Source organism: Ovis aries, chromosome 5 (genome assembly GCF_016772045.2).
Source record: "Ovis aries strain OAR_USU_Benz2616 breed Rambouillet chromosome 5, ARS-UI_Ramb_v3.0, whole genome shotgun sequence".
Classification (NCBI taxonomy): Eukaryota; Metazoa; Chordata; class Mammalia; order Artiodactyla; family Bovidae; genus Ovis; species Ovis aries.
In genome coordinates, this window is record NC_056058.1 from 9298760 (window position 1) to 9318656 (window position 19897).

The window sequence follows — 19897 nt, forward strand, 5'->3', positions numbered from 1 at the left end:
GTGGCACAGATCATGAACTCCTTATTGCCAAATTCAGACTGAAATTGAAGAAAGTAAGGAAAATCACTAGACCATTGAGGTATGACTTAAATCAAACCCCTTATGATTATACAGTGGAAGTGAGAAACAGATTTAAGGGACTAGATCTGATAGAGTGCCTGATGAACTATGGACGGAGGTTCGTGACATTGTACAGGAGATGGGGATCAAGACCATTCCCATGGAAAAGAAATGCAAAAAAGCAAAATGGCTATCTGAGGAGGCCTTACATACAGCTGTGAAACGAAGAGAGGTGGAAAGCAAAGGAGAAAAGGAAAGATATAAGCATCTGAATACAGAATTCCAAAGAACAGCAAGGAGAGATAAGAAAGCCTTCCTCAGAATCAATGCAAAGAAAGAGAAAAACAAAACAATGGGAAAGACTAGAGATCTCTTCAAGAAAATTAAAGATACCAAGGGAATAGTTCATGCAAAGATAGGCACAATAAAGGACAGAAATGGTAGGGACCTAACAGAAGCAGAAGATATTAAGAAGAGGCAGAAAGAATACACAGAACTGTACAAAAAAGATCTTCACGACCCAGATAATCACGATGGTGTGATCACTCACCTAGAGCCAGACATCTTGGAATGTGAAGTCAAGTGGGCCTTAGAAAGCATCACTATGAACAAAGCTAGTGGAGGTGATGGAATTCCAGTGGAGCTATTTCCTATCCTGAAAGATGATGCTGTGAAAGTGCTGCACTCAATATGCCAGCAAATTTGGAAAACTCTGCAGTGACCACAGGACTGGAAAAGGTCAGTTTTCATTCCAACCCCTAAGAAAGGCAATGCCAAAAAATGCTCAAACTACTGCACAATGGCACTCATTTCACACACTAGTACAGTAATGCTTAAAATTCTCCAAACCAGGCTTCAGCAATACGTGAATCATGGACTTCCAGATGTTCAAGCTGGTTTTAGAAAAGGCAGAGGAACCAGAGATCAAAATGCCAATGTCTGCTGAATAATCAAAAAAGCAAGAGAGTGCTAGAAAGAAATCTACTTCTGCTTTATCGACTATGCCAAAGCCTCTGACTGTGTGGATCACAATAAACTGTGGAAAATTCTGCAAGAGATGGGAATACCAGACCACCTGATCTGCCTCTTGAGAAACCTGTATGCAGTTCAGGAAGCAACAGTTAAAACGGGACATGGAACAACAGACTGGTTCCAAATAGGAAAAGGAGTACATCAAGGCTGTATATTGTCACCCTGCTTATGTTACTTATATGCAGAGTACATCATGAGAAACGCTGGGCTGGAGGAAATACAGGATGGAATCCAGATTGCCAGAAGAAGTATCAATAACCTCAGATATGCAGATGACACCTCCCTTATGGCAGAAAGTGAAGAGGAACTAAACAGCCTCTTGATGAAAGTGAAAGAGGAGAGTGAAAAAGTTGGCTTAAAGCTCAACATTCAGAAAACAAAGATCATGGCATCTGGTCCCATCATTTCATGGGAAATAGATGAGGAAACAGGGGAAACAGTGTCAGACTTTTTTTTGAGGTGGGGGGGCCTCCAAAGACACTGCAGATGGTGGTTGCAGCCATGAAATTAAAAGACGCTTACTCCCTAGAACAAAAGTTATGACCAAACTAGATAGCATATTCAAAAGCAGAGACATTACTTTGCCAACAAAAGTCTGTCTAGTCAAGGCTATGGTTTTTCCAGTGGTCATGTATGGATGTGAGAGTTAGACTGTGAAGAAAGCTGAGTGCCGAAGAATGATTCTTTTGAGCTGTGGTGTTGGAGAAGGCTCTTGAGAGTCCCTTGGACTGCAAGGAGATCCAATCAGTCCATTCTAAAGAAGATCAGTCCTGGGTGTTTTTTGGAAGGACTGATGCTGAAGCTGAAACTCCAATACTTTGGCCACCTCATGCGAAGAATTGACTCATTGGAAAAGACTCTGATGCTGGGAGAGATTGGGGACAGGAGGAGAAGGGGACGACAGAGGATGAGATGGCTGGATGACATCAATGACTCCATGGACATGAGTTTGAGTGAACTCCAGGAGTTGGTGATGGACAGGGAGGCCTGGCATGCTGCAATTCATGGGGTCACAAAGAGTCAGACATGACTGAGCAACTGAACTGAACTGAACTGAACTGAACTGAATTCTGACCAGTGTGAGTTGATACCTCACTGTAGTTTTGATTTGCATTCCTCTAGTAATGAGTGATGTTGAGCATCTTTTCATGTGTTTATCAGCCATCTGCTTTTTTCAATAGGATATTGAACACAGCTCTGTGTGCTACGCAACAAGGACTTGTTGTTTATCCATTCCATAAGTAATCACTTACATCTGCTAACCTGGACTTCCCACTGCATCCCTCCCCCAACTCCCTCCCCCTTGGCAACCACAAGTCTGGCCACTACGTCCACGAGTCTGTATCCGTTTCATAGATAGGTTCATTTGCGTCATATTTTAGATTCCATAGATAAGTGATGTCATATGGTATTTATCCTTCTCTGTCTGACTGACTTCTCTAGTGTGATCATTGCTAGTTGCAGCCATGTTGCTGCAAATAGCACAGTTTCGTTATATTTGTGGCAGAATAGTATTCCACTGTGTATACGTACCACCTCCTCTTTATCTGTGCCTCTCAGAGACACTTCCCTTTTTTTTTTCTTCCTCTGTATGTAGCATATTTTCTTGTTTCTTTGTATGTTGCTTAGAAGTAAGTCTCAGTCATGTCCATCTCTTTGCAACCCCACGGACTATAGAATCCATGGAATTCTCCAGGCCAGAATACTGAGGTGGGTAGCGGTTCACTTCTCCACGGGATGTCCCCAACCCAAGTATCGAGCCCAGGTCTTCTGCATTGCAGGCAGATTCTTTACCAGCTGAGCCAACAGGGATATTATAGTTATTGTTTAAAACTAGATGTTTTAGATAATACATTGTAACACTCCAGCTATCAGATCCCTCTGCCTTCCAAGGTTTCCTGTTTTTAGTTTGCTGCTGTTTGTTTAATAGTTTAATGACATTCCTAGACTACTTCTGTGTATTGATCATTGCCTGCAGTGTGTGGCCTTTGAGTTCTAGTTTAGGTTCTTATTTTTATTTTTTAGTTCTCGGTGCCTAGGAGCTCATATCTGGTTCAGTATAATCTAGTGGCCAAACAGTGTTTGGCCATAAGATTTCCTTAAATGCCTTGCCTGTATGTTTTGCACACTTCCACAAAGGCATCTGAGTGAAAAGCCACACCTTCAGACTTCAGGAAGATTACTTAACAGTCTGGGCTTTCACTTCCTGACTGCACAAGCCTCAAGATCAGCCAGAGATGAGAGACTGTTGTCTTCTTTCTCAGGTCTTCACTGAGAATGGGCATATCCTTGTGCATCCAAGGATTTCTGAGAATATTTCAGAGCTTTTCAAAATTCCCCATGTCCCTGATTTTCTCCAGTACTTCCTTTTAAATTCGCAATCTAGTTGAGTGCACCTGAGATCATATCTTTGGGAAACTGGAGATGTGACAGTGATTTGTATTATTTTGGTAATGTCCTAAAGGTGGGCTTTTGTTATGTCCCTTACTAAGATGAGCTGTCACTCAAATCAAAAAACCACCAAATTTGGAGACTAAAGAGTTCTCAGGGAGCCAAAATTGAAGAAATAAATGTACCCCAATGTTCATTGCAGCACTATTTACAATAGCTAGAACACGCAAGCGATCTAGATGTCCATCGACAGATGAAAGGATAAAGAAGCTGTGGTACATACACACAGTGGAATATTACTCAGTCATGATAAGGAATGTATGTGAGTCAGTGCTAGTGAGGTGGATGAACCTAGAACCTAGTATACAGTGTGAAAAAAATCAGAAAGAGAAAACAAAAATCATATATTAACACATATACATGGAATCTAGAAAGGTGGTACTGATGAACCTATTTTCAGGGCACCAATGGCTTCCCAGAATCTGCCTACCGATAAAGGAGACACGGGTTCAATCCCTGAGTCAGGAAGATCCCCCAGAGAAGGAAACTGCAACCCTCTCCAGTATTCTTGCCTTCTAAACCACATGGACAGAGGAGCCTGGTGGGCTACAGCCCAGGGCATCACAAACAGTCAGGCATGACTGAGTGACTAAACAGCAGTGGGGACACAGATACAGAGAACAGACTTATGGATGGTGTTGGGAGGAAGGAGGCGAGGGTGGGATGTATGGAGGGTGCAACATGGAAACATATACATTACCATATGTAAAATAGATACTCAGTGGGAATTGGCTGTGTGGCTCAGGGATCTCAAATCAGGGCTCTGTAACAACCTAGAGAGGTGGGATGGGATGGGAGAGAGGTTCAAGAGGGAAAGGTCATAAGTATACCTATGGCTGTGTCAACTACAAATCGGCACTTACCAAGAGCATTGCTAACGACTGAACAACAAAGGCATTTGCCATCTGCCTCTATGGAGATGGAACCCCATGCTGCTCTAGTATTGACCTTCAACAATCCCTGAGGGAGTTTAGGGTGCAGTGAGGCACTCTGTGCTCCAGGGAATCTGGTGAGACAGGTCTTTAGATAGTTGGATGCTTTTAGGAACAGATTTTATGATCTCAATCCTTGCATCTCCTCATTTAGTGCTTCTCATCTAGAGAAGCCCTAAATCCCTTCATGGTGACATCCTCATGACTAACAAAAGCCTCTTGTAAAATGAGTGCTTCATGGCATTAAACTCCCCCTTCACCAAAACCTTGTATATTGACTTTCCCCCACTGATGCTTTGGAGCAGTCTCTCAGAGCTGTCTGAGATGCTGCCCCTCCCCCCGGGCTGGAGCCCTCATTTTGCCCCAAATAAAACTAAACTCGCAACTCTCAAGTTAAACATCTTTTGTTGTTGTTGATAGCTGATTCATGTTGATATATGACAAAAACTAACACAATAGTGTAAAGCAATTATCCTTCAATTAAAAATAAACTTAGTTATTTAAAAAGAGTTCCCAGGGAGCTAAAGGGTCAGAAAAAGATATTGACTGTGCTCTGGGTATAATGATGATGCTTTTAATGAAGTTCCAAAAACAGTCACACATATTTACTGCCTGCAATGCTATTAGCTTTCGGCTGCTGCACCACTTAGCTGGGGAGAGATGGAATGGAAATAGTTCAAAGGGAAACATTACAGACTTTTTTCCCCCATCTTATTGAGGTTCCACAGTTTCTCTTGGATCAACGATTTTCAGTTTGTTCTGTGGCCTTGGATAACTGCCAGAGTTTTGAAATGGTTGGCTTTAGTTGTTTTGCTTGTATTTTGGTTTTTTTAGGAGGAGTTCAAGTTTACCAAGGTTGTCAATCTCCTGATCAGGAAGTCATTTGCCCAGAACGTGCACACTTAATCATACTATACTGCTAAAGATGATGTTTATCTGTGTCAACTGAGCTCTCTCCAGGAATCCTTGAACACTTCTGCTTTTTCATGCTTAATGCAATGAAGTGTACTTCATTCTTCTCAGCAGCTGCTATATTTTCCTGAAATGTCCCACCATGCTCTCTGTTGTTCTAGAATGTCTCACTCTCTAGTTTACCGTAATGTAAGACCAAGAGTGATTTCTATCAGTAAAACCTTGAGCAATAGACTTAAGTTCTCTATGCTTCAGTTTCTAATCAGTTACTCGATAAGACAACTTCTGCTTTTCACTGTTGTTAAAATTACATTGAATAACTCAACAGGAAAAGACAAATAACTCAATTTAACAATGGACACAGCCTTTGGGAGTTGGGAGAGGAGAAAGTCCTAACACCTCGTAAGGACCTCCCCTGCCAAGCCATGACTCTCCACCCACATTCCCCATACAAACTATCCCAGGATGGGTTCACTCTCCAGGCTCATAGAGGGAACAGCCTCTCGCTCCAGACTTGACAGTGCTGGAAGCTGAGACAAATTAACCCATCAGTCTCTGTGGACATGCTCATTTTCTTTAATTTATTTTAAATGAAACAAAGATTAATATTTTAATGATAAAAGGTACAATTCACAAAGACAGTATATATCATAAACCATTAAATACCTTATCAACAAAGAAACAAAGACATATAAGGCAAAAATAAAAAGAAAAATAAAGAAAAAGAAAAAAATATAATTATAGAAAGACATATTAATATTTCTCTGAGAATATTTTATCAATTGCATAAAAAACAATAGGGAGCATCTTGAATGATGTCAATAATCTAAATAGTTCAGTTCAGTTCAGTCGCTCAGTCATGTCCAACTCTTTGCAACCCCATGAACTGCAGCACGCCAGGCCGTCCTGTCCATCCCCAACTCCCGGAGTTCACTCAAACCCATGCCCATCGAGTCGATGATGCAATCCAACCATCTCATCCTCTGTCGTCCTCTTCTCCTCCTGCCCTCAATCTTTCCCAGCATCAGGGTCTTTTCCAATGAGTCAGCTCTTCACATCAGGTGGCCAAAGTGTTGGAGTTTCAGCTTCAGCATCAGTCCTTCCAATGAACACCCAGGACTGATCTCCTTTAGGATGGACTGGTTGGATCTCCTGGCAGTCCAAGGGAATCTCAAGAGTCCTCTCCAACACCACAGTTCAAAAGCATCAATTCTTTGGTGTTCAGCTTTCTTTATAGTCAAATCTCACATCCATACATGACCACTGAAAAAACCATAGCCTTGACTAGATAGACATTTGTTGGCAAAGTAATGTCTCTGCTTTTCAATATGCTGTCTAGGTTGGTCATAACTTTCCTTCCAAAGAGTAAGCTTCTTTTAATTCCATGGCTGAAATCACCATCTGCAGTGATTTTGGAGCCCAAATAATAAAATCAGCCACTGTTTCCACTGTTTCCCCATCTATCTGCCATGAAGTGATGGGACCGGATTCCATGATCTTAGTTTTCTCAATGTTGAGCTTGAAGCCAACTTTTTCACTCTCCTCTTTCACTTTCATCAAGAGGCTCTTTAGTTTCTCTTCAATTTCTGCCATAAGGGTGGTGTCATCTGCATACCTGAGGTTATTGATATTTCTCCCAGCAATCTTGACTCCAGCTTGTGTTTCTTCCAGCCCAGTGTTTCTCATGATGTACTCTGCATATAAGTTAAATAAGCAGAGTGACAATATACAGCCTTGACTTACTCCTTTTCCTATTTGGGACCAGACTGTTGTTCCATGTCCCATTCTAACTATTGCTTCCTGACCTGCATACAGATTTCTCAAGAGACAGGTCAGGTGGTCTGGTATTCCCATCTCTTGCAGAATTTTCCACAGTTTCCTGTGATCCCCATAGTCGCACAGAGTTGGACACGACTGAAGCGACTTAACAGCAGCAGCACCAGCAAACCGTTTGTACTACACTTGATAAAGCCTTGAGAAGAATGTCAAAAAAAAGAAGAAATGAAGAAATTGGAAAACATAAACTAAATGAAATGGGAGCCTTGAATATGAAACAGAAAAAGTGAAACAAACTAGATGAAAGTAAAAGGTCCAGTTGTTTTTAAATGTGGCTGCTCATTAGAAACACATCTGGAGCTCTGGCAAAAAAAAGAAATGCAATACCTGGACACCTGTATCTTCCAAATATTCCAAGATAATTCTGATATATATATGGACTTTAAAAAGTGATTACAGATTTTTCTAATAAATGCTAGTTTTGGTGATATGGAATTCTATAATTTTTCTGCTGACCAATCATAATACAATAATACTAAGTGAGTAATAGTTCCGTTCGGTTCAGTCACTCAGTCATGACTGACTCTGCGACCCCATGGACTTCACAACTTCAGGCTTCCTGTCCATCCTCAACTCCTGGAGCTTGCTCAAATTCATGTCCACTGAGTCAGTGATGCCATTCAACTGTCTCATCCTCTGTCTTCCCCTTCTCTTCCTGTCTTCAATCTTTCCCAGCATCAGGGTCTTTTCAAATGAGTCCGTTCTTCACATCAGTCTTCAGCATCAGTCCTTCCAATGAATATTCAGGACTGATTTCCTTTAGGATGGACTGGTTGGATCTCCTTGTTGTCCAAGGGACCATACAAAAGCATCAGTTCTTTGATGCTCAGCTTTCTTTATGGTCCAACACTCACATCTACATGACTACTGGAAAAAGCATAGCTTTGACTACAGGGACCATTGTTGGCAAAATAATGTCTCTGCTTTTTAATATGCTCTCTAGGTTGGTCATAGCTTTTCTTCCAAGGAGCAAGTGTCTTTTAATTGCATGGGTGCAGTCACATTTGGCAGTGATTTTTGAACCCTAGAAAATAAAGTCTGTCACTGTATCCATTGTTTTCCCACCTATTTGCAATGAAGTGCTGGGACCAGTGGAGAAAGCAATGGCAACCCACTCCAGTACTCTTGCCTGGTAAATCACATGGATGGAGGAGCCTGGTAGGCTACAGTCCATGGGGTCGCTAGGAGTCAGACAGGACTGAGCGACTTCACTTTCACTTTTCACTTTCCTGCACTGGAGAAGGAAATGGCAACCCACTCCAGTGTTCTTGCCTGGAGAATCCCAGCGACGGGGGAGCCTGGTGGGCTGCCATCTATGGGGTTGCTCAGAGTAGGACATGACTGAAACGACTTAGCAGCAGCAGCAGCAGCTGGGACCAGATGCCATGGTCTTAGTTTTTGAATGCTGAGTTTTAAGTCAGCTTTTCTCTCTCCTCTTTCACTTTCATCAAGAGGCTCTTTAGCTCCCTTTTGCCTTCTGACCTAAGGGCGGTGTCACCTGCATATCTGAGGTTATTGAAAATTTTCCCTGCAGTCTTGAATCCAGCTTGCGCTTCATCCTGCCAGGCATTTCACTAGATGTATTCTGCATATAAGTTAAATAAACAAGGTGACAACGTTCAGCCTTAAAATACTCCTTTCCCAACTTGGAACCAGTCAGTTGTACCATGTCTGGTTCTAACTGATGCTTCTTGACCTGCATACAGATTTTTCAGGAAGCAGGTAAGGTGGTCAGACAATCCCCTTTCTTTAAGAATTTTCCACAGTTTGTGTTGATCCACATAGTCAAAGGCTTTAGCATAGTTAATGAAACAGAAGTCGATGTTTCTCTGGAATTCTCTTGCTTTTTCTATGATCCAACAGGTGTTGGCAATTTAATAGTTACAGAATCACAGAATAGATGCTCATCAGTTTTTACTATTGATAGCCTGACAAAAAATAAAAGACGATTACAATTGCAAACCATAATGGGAACATGATTAAGCTAACAATGTAAAATAATTACATACAATTTGGGGGGGTCAAGCAGAGTGATTTGGTAAGTGGAAAGATATACCTGGACATGTTTTCATCTGCTCAGCCAGTCTATGTCTTTTGGTTGGTGCACTTAATCCATTTACATTTAAGATAATAATCGATATATATGATCCTATTTCATTTTCATAATTGCTTTGGGTGCATTGTCTCTAGGTAGGGCTTTTCCTTTTCTGTTTCCTGCCTAGAGAAATTCCTTTACCATTTGTTGTATAGCTGGTTTGGTAGTGCTGAATTCTCTTAACTTTGGTTGTCTGGAAAGCATTTGACTTCATCAGATCTGAAGGAGAGTCTTGCTGGGTAGAGTATTCTTGATTATAGATTCTTCTCTTTCCTCACTCTAAATACATCATACCATTTCCTTCTGGCTTGTAGCGTTTCTGTTGAGAAATCAGCTGATAGCCTCATGAGAGTTCCCTTGTATGTTATTTCCTATTTTTCCCTGTTGCTTTTAATATTTTATCTCTGTCTTTAATTTTTGCCAATTTGATTACCACGTGTCTCAGTGTGTTCCTCCTTGGGTTTATCCTGCCTGGGACTCAATGTGCTTCTTAGACTTGGTTGACTGTTTTCTTTCCCATGTTAGGGAAGTTTTCAGCTATTATCTCTTCAAGTATTTTCTCAGGTCGTTTATCTGTCTCTTCTCCTTCTGTGACCCCTATAATGTGAATGTTCATGCCTTTAATGTCCCAGAGGTCTCTTAGGCTGCCTGCATTTCTTTACATGCTTTCTTCTATATTCTGTTCTATGGCAGTGATTTCTACCATTCTGTCCTCCAGGTCATTTATCCGTGCTTCTGTCTCAGTTATTCTGTTATGGATTCCTTCTAGGGTATTTGTCATCTCTGCTTCTTTGTTCTTTAGTTCTTGTAGGTCTTTGGTAAACATTTCTTGTATCTTCTCAATCTTTGCCTCCATACTTTTCCCGAGATCCTGAATCATATTCATTATCATTATTCTGAACCCTTTTTGTGGAATGTTGCCTGTATCCACATCATTTAGCTGTTCTTCTGGGGTTTTATTGTGTCCCTTCATCTGGGATGTAACTTTCTCCTTTTTCATGCTGATTAACTTTCTGTGGTGTTGTTTTGTTTTGGTTGCTGTGGGATTTTGGTTCTTCTTACTTCTTCTATCTGTCCTCTGATGGAGGAGGCTAAGAGACTTGGGTAAGCTTGGCAGGGACTGGTGGTGGGAAAACCTGGGTCAGGGCCTTACTTGCTGGGCAGAGCCTTACTCAATAAAGCTTTAATCCAATTATCTGCTGATGGATGGGGTTGCACTTCCTCTCTGGTGGCTTTTTGGCCGAGGTGACCCATCCCTCAGGTCTATGGGCTCTATGGTCAGGTTAATTTCTCCAAGCGGGTTTACACCAAAGGAGACATTCCCAGACAGCTGCTGCCAGTCCCCTCTGTCCCTGTGATGAGCCCCTGCTGACCCACAGCTCCACAGGATACCCTCCAACACTAGCAGGTAGTTTTGGTTCAGTTTCCTGTGGAGTCACTGCTCTTTTCCTTTGAGTCTTGGTGCATGCAAGGTTTTGTTTGTGCCCTCCAAGAGTACAGTCTCCATTTCCCCCATTTCTGTGGAAGTCTTGTAATCAAATCCCACTAGACTTCCAAGTCAGAAAGATTCCCTAGGATTCCCAGTTCCTTTGTTGGATCCCCAGGCTAGAAGCCTGACATGCGGTTTCAAACCTTCACAATGGTGGGTGATCTTTTTTTGTATTGCTGTTCTCCAGTTTGTGGGTTACCCACCAGGTGGGTATAGGATTTGATTTTATTGTGATTGTGCCCCTCCTACCATCTCCTGCCATTTCTTCTTTGTCTTTGGGCATGGAGTATCTTTCTTTGGTAGGTTCCAGCGTCCTCCTGTCTGTGGTTGTACAACAGCTAGTTGTGATTTTGGTGCTTTCACAGGAGGAGATGAGCAGAATCCTTCTACTCCTCCATCTTGAACCAGAAGCCCTGGACATGCTCGCTTTCACTTGTAGGTCTTTTCTTGGTTGTGACTCAGAAAGGCCAAGTCCTCTTTCAGTTTGACTCCAGGTCTTTCTCTTCAATTTTTCTACCTGGTTGCTATTTATGACCCTCTCCTCAATCTGCTTAAGTATTCATGTCAAGTATTGTTCTTCTGAAAACAGAATTTCTGTCTCTAATACCAAGTTCAACAGTGATTCCTTGCCTGCTTGCTTAGTCACTAAGATGTATCCAACTCTTTGCAACCCCATGGACTGTAGCCTTCCAGGCTCCTCTGTCCATGGATTTCCCAGGCAAGAATACTGGAATGGGTTGGCATACCCAGGGAATCTGCCTGACCCTGGGTCAAACCTGAGTCGCTTGCGTCTCCTGCATTGGATAGCAGATTCTTTACCACTCGCCACCATTCCCCAAAAAAGGACACTAATTTTGAATAAAGATTTCACCAAAGATAAGTAAATGACAATAAGTGCATGAAAAGATGTTCAACATCGTTAGTCATTAGGAAAATACAAATCAAGTCTCACAAAAGGACACGTCACTTCATACTCATTCACTTAAATAATTAAGGGGACTAAAGACTGACAATTTAAAAAATGAAAAGTTATGGAAAAATTATAACCCTCATACATTGCTTGTTGAAATGAAATTAGTGCAACCACTTGTAGAAGACAGTTTCTCAAAAGTTTTGACATGTAAGTACCACAGGACCCAGCAATTCTGCTCTTAGGTATAGATCCTAAACATATGAAAATCCACACAAAAAAAATTACATCAATGTTCATTGCAGCATTATTCAGAATACCCAAAGCCTGACAATGACAGAAATGTCTATCAACTGATGAAGGCATACCAAAATGTAGTATAACCACATAATAGAATATTACTCAGCTATGAAGAAAAACTAAAAATGAGTTTTCAGCCATAAAACCATGTTGCAACATGATGAACCTTGAAAACATTAGGTGAAAGGATCTAGTCGCAGAAGACCACATACTGTATGATTCCATTTATGTGAGTATCCTGAACAGGCAGATCCATAGTGACAGAAAGTTGATTAATGGTACCCTAGGGTTAGGATCAGGGTTGGGATGCATGGAAGTGGGAATCAGGATTTCCTCATGTTAATGTGAATGCAGTTTCTTTTTGAGGAGTTGAAAGTGTTCTGAAGTTAGACTGTGGTGATGGTTGCACAACTCTGTGACTATCCAGAGATCACTGAACTGTACAGTTTTAATGGGTAAATCTCATTGGATGTGAAATCATATCTCAATAAAACCATAATTTTTTTAAAAAAAGCAGTGGATGAGTTTTACAGCAGATAAAAAATTAAATTGAATCATCCAAGAAAGGCTCTTAAAACTATGTTAGGTTCAGAGGACTCTCAAAAACTAACACATTTACAGACTTTCCCTGCTTCAACCCTGTTTATCTCAGGAACATCTAGTCATCGGTCTTGTTTCTACTAAAACATGATTTCTTTGGGAATCTTCCTTAACCATTCTATTTCCTTAGACCCAAAACTGAGCATTGCATTCAAAGATACATTGTCATAACCTCCTTTTTTATCATTAAATTGTGTATCTCCTGCCAATATGGGATTTACATGTATAGTCTCTTCACCACTGTATTGTCAGAGACAATCACAGAACCTGTCAAAAAAGAGACACTCAATACTTTTAGAGTAATGAGTGAATTATATAATTATTATACATCCCTAAGGATAAATGCATTTTTTTAATTTTTTAAGGGAGTCACTTTTTAAATATCTGTTTTTAATTGGAGGATAATTGCCTTGCAGTGTCCTGTTTTGTTCTGCTGTACAACAATGTGAATAATCCATAAATATGCATATATTTCCCCCTCTTGATGCTACCTCCCTCCCACCACCATCCCATGCCTCTAGGTTGTCACAGGGCATTGGGTTGAGCTCCCTGTGTTGTGCAACACCTTCCCACGATTTTACACATGGTAATGTATACGTTTCACTGCTGCTCTCTCAATTCACCCCACATTCGCCCCTCATTGTGTCCACAAGTCTGTCCTCTATGCCTCTGTCTCTATTCCTGATCTACAAATAAATTCACCGCTCCATTTTTCTAGATTCCATGTATATGCACTAATATGCAATGCAAATTCATTTTAAAATTAATTCTCATTGGAATATAGTTGATTTCCAAAGTTGTGTTGGTTTTTGCTGTACAGCAAAGTGAATCAATTACCATATACATATATTCAGCCCCTTTTCAGATTCTTTTCGCATATAGGTCATTACAAAGTATTGAGAACAGTACCCTGAGCTCTATAGGAGGTCCTTACTAGTTATCTGTTTTAAATATAGTAGCATGTATATGTCAATCCCAGTCACCCAATTTATCCCCCCTCCTTTCCCCCTTGGTGACTATAAGCTTGTTTTCTACATCTGTGACTTTATTTCTGTTTTGTAAACAGGCTCATTTATACACTTTTTTTGAGGTACTGCATATAATCAATATCATATGATATTTGTCTTTCTCTGTCTGACTTACTTCACTCAGTATGACAATCTCTAGGTCCATTCATGTCACTGCAGATGGCATTATTTGTTTCTTTCTGACTCAGCAATATTCCATCATAAATATGTACCATCTTCTTGATCACAAATGCATTTTTTATTCTCTCCCTTCTCAGCTGCTGGCTCCACTCAGAAGAGGGATTTAAATGGGGTTTCCTTGGACCAGTCTGTGCCATCTTCTCTGTGAGTGATGACATCAAAGCATCTTTAATACTCAGCTAAGCATCATTTTAAAAAGAGAACTAAAAGTGGGGGGGGGGCGTGGGTTGGTGACAGAGGTGACAAGAACAGGAGTGTTCCTGGGTTACCACGGGATTGGTTCCATTTTCTAAGACCATTCTTAAAACTTAACACACTAATATGGTTAAAAATAGAAACTACTTAAGTGTGGAAATGATGTTGGACAGGCTGGACAATGGACTGAAATTTTATTCAATGAATCTTTTCTGGTTTCCTGAAGGTCAATTTAGCTTTCTTTCTGATGACCCTTTGGATTTTGAAAAGCAAACTCTGTTCCCTCAACAGTGAGGTGTCCACCCTGCAGAACACGAGGTAAGATGGAGAGGAGACTGACAGCCCTCCAGATGTGTGGTTGCAAGACTGAAGGCATGTGCCTGAACAGTTGCTTGTGTCCATTCTCAGGTTTTCTAAGGAAACCCAGAGTAAAATGAATGGAGGTGTCCTAAGGCAGCAAGTTCAGACCCAGTGGTGTTCTCGATCCATCTCTAATTCCAGTTTTGACCTTGTGACTCCCTCAGCAACATTCTCTGGACTTTGTCAGCAGTCTTATGACAAATGTGCAGAGAACAATTATGTTCCCATGAAGCGCTTAGAGGAATCTGTGACCACTTCCACAGTCTAGCACACTTTCACACCCCACATTTCAAGCTCGTTCTCACCTCTCTCCCACTCCTCTTCCTGGTAAAAATCCAGTGAACATTAAATCTTCCAGGAGGTTTAGGCAGTGCTTTGTTCCAGGAAATCTTGTCCATATCTGATGCTCTTTCTTTTGCATTTCTACCATTATCTTTTCTAAATTAGGCATCTTACTGTTTTGTTGTATTAGTCATTTGAGTAGATCATGAGCTTTATGAAAATAGAAATCTCGCCTTTGTGATGTTTAATGCCCAGGACCCAACATGGAGTGTGACGCATGGTACTTCCTCTGGAACGTTGGTTGAATGAAATTAGGTAACTCCACAGAGGATCATAAAGCTTTTGCAACTTATGAAGTGTCACTTCCCTTTCCATCCAAATCAAAATGTCATTCTAGACCTCAGTGGCATTTCTATTGTGGAGCATCACTGACAGCAAAGAATAAAACCAATCACAACCCAGTCTGAGAAGCCATTACCAACAGGAAAGGAAGGAGCATCCATGGGTGAAGATGAGAATGGCTCTGGTTGTGTCAGGAACTTACTTTCTCCTCCTACCCAGGATGCTGACATTTAAAGCCACAGCTCAGCTCTTCATCTTGGGATGCACGTGGTTTCTGGGACTCCTGCAGGTGGGACCGGCTGCTCACGTCATGGCCTACCTCTTCACCATCATCAACAGCCTGCAGGGTGTCTTCATCTTCCTGGTGTACTGCCTCCTCAGCCAGCAGGTACCACTGTCTTGACTCCCTGTCACGACTCGTCCCATCCTCAGTCCTCTCAGGTGAGCTGACTCAGAGCATGCTTTGCAGGTCCGTGAGCAATACAGGAAATGGTTGAAAAGAATCAGGAAATCCAAAGCCAAGTCTGAGAAGTACACGCTGTCCAGCAGGACCATGTCTGATGATTGCAAACACAGTGAGGTAAGATCATGCACTGCCCCCAGAGCACTTCACTAACCAATTCATTCATCAGCACATGCCTAGCACACTGGACAACTGCGTATGAGCTGTTGCTGTCTTAGGATGGCTTACCCTTTGTTTACTATTTGACTCATTCTCAAGTGACATTGGTGGTAAAGAATCCGCCTGTCAATGCAGGAGATGCCAGATACCTGGATTTGAACCCTGGGTCAGGAAGATCCTCTAGGTAGAAAATGGCAATGAACTCCAATATTCTTGCCTGGAAAATTCCATGGACAAAGGAGCTTGGCAGGTACAGTCCATTGGGTTGCACACAACCAGACACTACTGAGCATGCATGCATGCGCACAACACACACACACACACACACACACATACACACTCTAACCATTAGCAGTAATCTCTGTTTACAAAATGTATTTCACCTGTATTCCTTCGGGAACTGTGTCCATCTTGACTCATATCAATATTCTTATTGAACACTTACTATGTGCCATGCATGGTTAACTAAATAAGCAACTATCAATGATCTGAAGTGGTGAGGTACATTCTACTCAGAGTCACATTATCCTACCATTTTGCTGTACACCTGTCTCTACATAACACTCAGAAGCACCCCTCAAAAATGCAGAAAATGGGGGGAGATTGTGTACTTACGTGTGCACCACAGAGAAAGGTGTGAGCTGGAATTTTAGACTTTCTTAACAAGACCGCCTGATATTTTGGGCACTCTCTGTGCTGTGCTGTGCTCAGTCGCTTCAGTCATGTCTGATTCCATGCTATCCCATGGACTGTAGCACGCCAGGATCCTCTGTCCATGGGATGTTCTAGGCAAAAATACTGGAGTGGGTTGCCATGCACTCCTCCAGGGGATCTTCCCGGTCCAGGGATTGAATGCAGGTCTCCTGCACTGCAGACAGATTCTTTACCCCCGAGACACTGGGGAAGCCCCTTGGTACCCTCTATCCACCACAAAACCAAAAAAAGATAAGCAGTAGTGACACAAGATAATTCATGGCAGTGAGGACCAAGAAACAACACTTATTGGTTTAGCCTTACAAATGTATTTTCCTTATATTTTCTGACCTCTTCCATCTTCTATTTAATGCCTTCAATCTTCATCTCATTGAAAGGAAACTACTATTCGTGTGGAAGCCCTTCTACACTTCTCACATTACCTGTCCCCCCAACTTCCATAAGCACTGATTCCACCATTGACTCTTCTACCACTTTGCCCTTTCTCAACAAATGTTCTCAGCACTTATTTCACAAAGAAAATCAACAGTCTCGTGATGATACTTTATGAACTCTATGCCATAACAAATATCAGCGTGCATCCTCTTGTATCGTTGAGACAATGATCCTTCTCCTCGCTGAAGACAATTATTCCACCTGCTTTGAATACCATTTTTAATGCTTATCAATTTTCCTTACATTCTTTTTCACACATATCCTCTCATTCTCTCTTCCCCTTACCCTTCTTCCCTCACTCTTGCCTCTCATTTTCAACAGTATTTTCCCCATAGCCATGGATACATGTTTGGTTCTCTTCTGTCTTACAAACATGTACTACTTGGCCATCTTCTAGCTACCAGCCAAGAGTTGACATTTCTGTCTTTATTTCCCTGCCTTAAACTCATGCCTTCAGCCCATGCAAATTATAGTTTCTTTCCCCTATATTTCACCAAAATAAATCTCTCTTAGATTTACAATGATCTCCATCTCCTAGAAAGTCTTTCAGAATTTCTGATCATTCTCTGCTGTTTTCTCATAAACACTCCATCCTTATCCTCACGAGATTCTACTTATGCATTCCTCTTTGTCTTTCTTCCATTCTCTCTTGCTATTCTCTGTCTCCTTTGTAGTTCCATACAAGGGATTGGTTCCAGAACAACTTTAATTCCTGTTTTATTCTTTTCTCTTAGACAACAACATTTATTCCTTAGATTCAGCCACAATAGCTGCAAATGGTGACCATTAGTTTCTTTATCTCTTACTTCTCCTCTGAAATCTAAAGGAGTATGGAGTATTTGAAATTTTGGTATCTCAAAGTCATCATCAACTCAGCTTTCCAATTTAAGGCTTGCAATCTTTACCCTAATCCAGCTCTTTCCCATGATGTCCTTCTCAATCTTCATGATACCATGATTCACCCTTTGGCACAAGTTTGGATCCTGAAAGTTACTCTCAACAGTTATCTTATTACCATCACAACCTACCACCTTTGATCTTTTTGTTCTTATCTTTTCAATATGTTCACAATCTCTCCTGCCATCTCAACTTCCATCACCTCTTCCTTAGCCAGGCTGCCAGCTTGCCTAAACACCTGCTATGCTCACCTAACTGACTATTCTTTCCATCCTTGTCACCTCCCAATACATCCTTTACCCAGAAATCAGAAAGATCTTTTCAAAACACAAATGAAACCATTGCACTCTTTGGTAAAATCATTACATATAAGGTCAAAACCAAGAGCCATACGTCAGTGAGAATTTGTTTGATTCATCTCCTGCTTTCCTCTCCAGCTTCATATACCAGGTACTCACCATTATTCCAGCCACATCAAATTTCTTCAATTTTGAAAATTCAAGGTGCCTCTTTGAGACAAAGGCTTTGCATATATTCCTTCTCTTTAAAACATTCTTTTTTATTCCTTGACTCAAAACTATGTACGCCTTCAGACATATCTCTATATGTCGATTCCTCCATGAAGCCTGTACCTGCTCAGATTAGATCAGATTCTTCCATGTTTCTCTCCAATAGCCCCTAGAGAGTTTTGTCAGAGTCACTTTGCTCTTGATTTTCTCTATTTGATTAATATGTTTCCTTCTAGATTTACCATCTGCAGGCACCACTTTGCTTTTCCTGTCTGTTATATCTTCAACATTTCACACAGTGCCAGACATGTAGAAATACTCAATGCATAATTGCTACATGATTGGTTAAATTAATGAGTGAATAATCTGCACCTGCAAGAAGGGGCAGAAACAGTCTTATTCATCAATCTCTCTCTCCAATATTTAACATTTTCCAAATGATCAGAAATTATTTCCTAAACAAAGATGAATGAATGAATGAACTCCCTGATCATTAAGCGGTAGAATATCAGAAAAAAAATTATCGATTATTTTATGGTGCCTCTTTCCTTGGGAAATATCAAGGTAATTATCTGTCCTATTATTCTTTTTTTATTATTAACCATTCTGTCTACCAATTAAACCAAAGTATTTCCTTATGATCCCAGAGCATTGTGTAGATCCTAGTTCCCAGGCTGAAACAAATCTGGAGTGAAATATTAGCTCAACCAAGTGTTTGCTGTATGAGCTTGGTCAAATTGCTTTTCAAATTGTTTCCAAATTGTGAAACATTTTAAACCCTCAGTTGCCTCATTTGTCTCCTCCCTCCAAATTAAGACCATTTTCTCCAATTAACTCAATCAGGAATAACCACACGCTTCCCTTTGCAGACTCTAAGTGGGTCAAGTCTTGGTAGGAGGGCCTGAACATGCTCCACACACTAAATTCTGATTCAGCCGAGGTTGCAGAATGTAACCTAGCAGGAGTTAATGCAGCTTCCCTCATACAATTGAGGCTGTCCACATGGGGAGGACCCCACAGATCTGAGATTCAATGCCTTGCTCTATCACAGCCCTGTCCCACTCATGGATTACACTCATTCAGAGAGAACAGAACAAATAACTCATGAGTGTCTGCTTAAGGGAATGCTAATGGTGTGTGACTCTCCATGTTCTTGAGTCAACTCAGCCTCAGCAAGGACATAACCCTGTCCTTGGGAGACACAGAACAGAATCTGTGCTTCCCTCACTTTAGAATCCAAGAAAACTTGCACGTCCATAGGGTAGTTTCCTACCGTTGCTGTAACAGGTTACCACACACTTGCTGCTAAAAACAAATTTATCCCACAGATCTAGAAGGCAAAAGTTCAAAATGGATCTTATGGGACTAAAATCAAAATGTCTGTATCCTTTCTGGAGGCTTTAGGGAAATACACATTTCTTCACCTTTTTTTAACTTCTTGGTGCTGCCTGCATTCCATGGTTAGTGGCCTCATGATGCACTCAATCTTCAAAGTCTGTTTAGTGTACTTTTCAGATTAATCAGCTCGCCTCTATCCTCCTCCTTCTTCCCCTTCTTCTTCTCCTCCTCCTTCATCTCTCTCTCTCTCTCTTCCTCACCTCTGTCATTATATCTTTCCCCGCCTCTTACTCTTTTACTTCCCTCTCTCCTTTATGAAAACCCAGATCATTACATTGGCTCATCAGGGTAATCCAGGATAAATTTTCCATCTCAAGA

The 19897-nt window shown here is 41.2% G+C and overlaps 1 protein-coding gene across 2 annotated transcripts in view; it reads left to right on the forward strand.

The window, feature by feature from the left end:
• ADGRE2 (adhesion G protein-coupled receptor E2) overlaps nt 1-19897 on the forward strand; it is a 65128-nt gene that overhangs the window by 33909 nt on the left and 11322 nt on the right. For both annotated transcript variants that reach the window (XR_009600809.1, XM_027969480.3), the window contains exons 16-19: nt 13903-13969; nt 14247-14338; nt 15224-15392; nt 15474-15584. Coding sequence is in view for 1 of the 2 variants with exons in the window: in XM_027969480.3 (XP_027825281.1) it covers nt 13903-13969; nt 14247-14338; nt 15224-15392; nt 15474-15584 (439 nt within the window). In the remaining variant the exon portion in view is untranslated. The remainder of the gene's footprint in view (nt 1-13902; nt 13970-14246; nt 14339-15223; nt 15393-15473; nt 15585-19897) is intronic.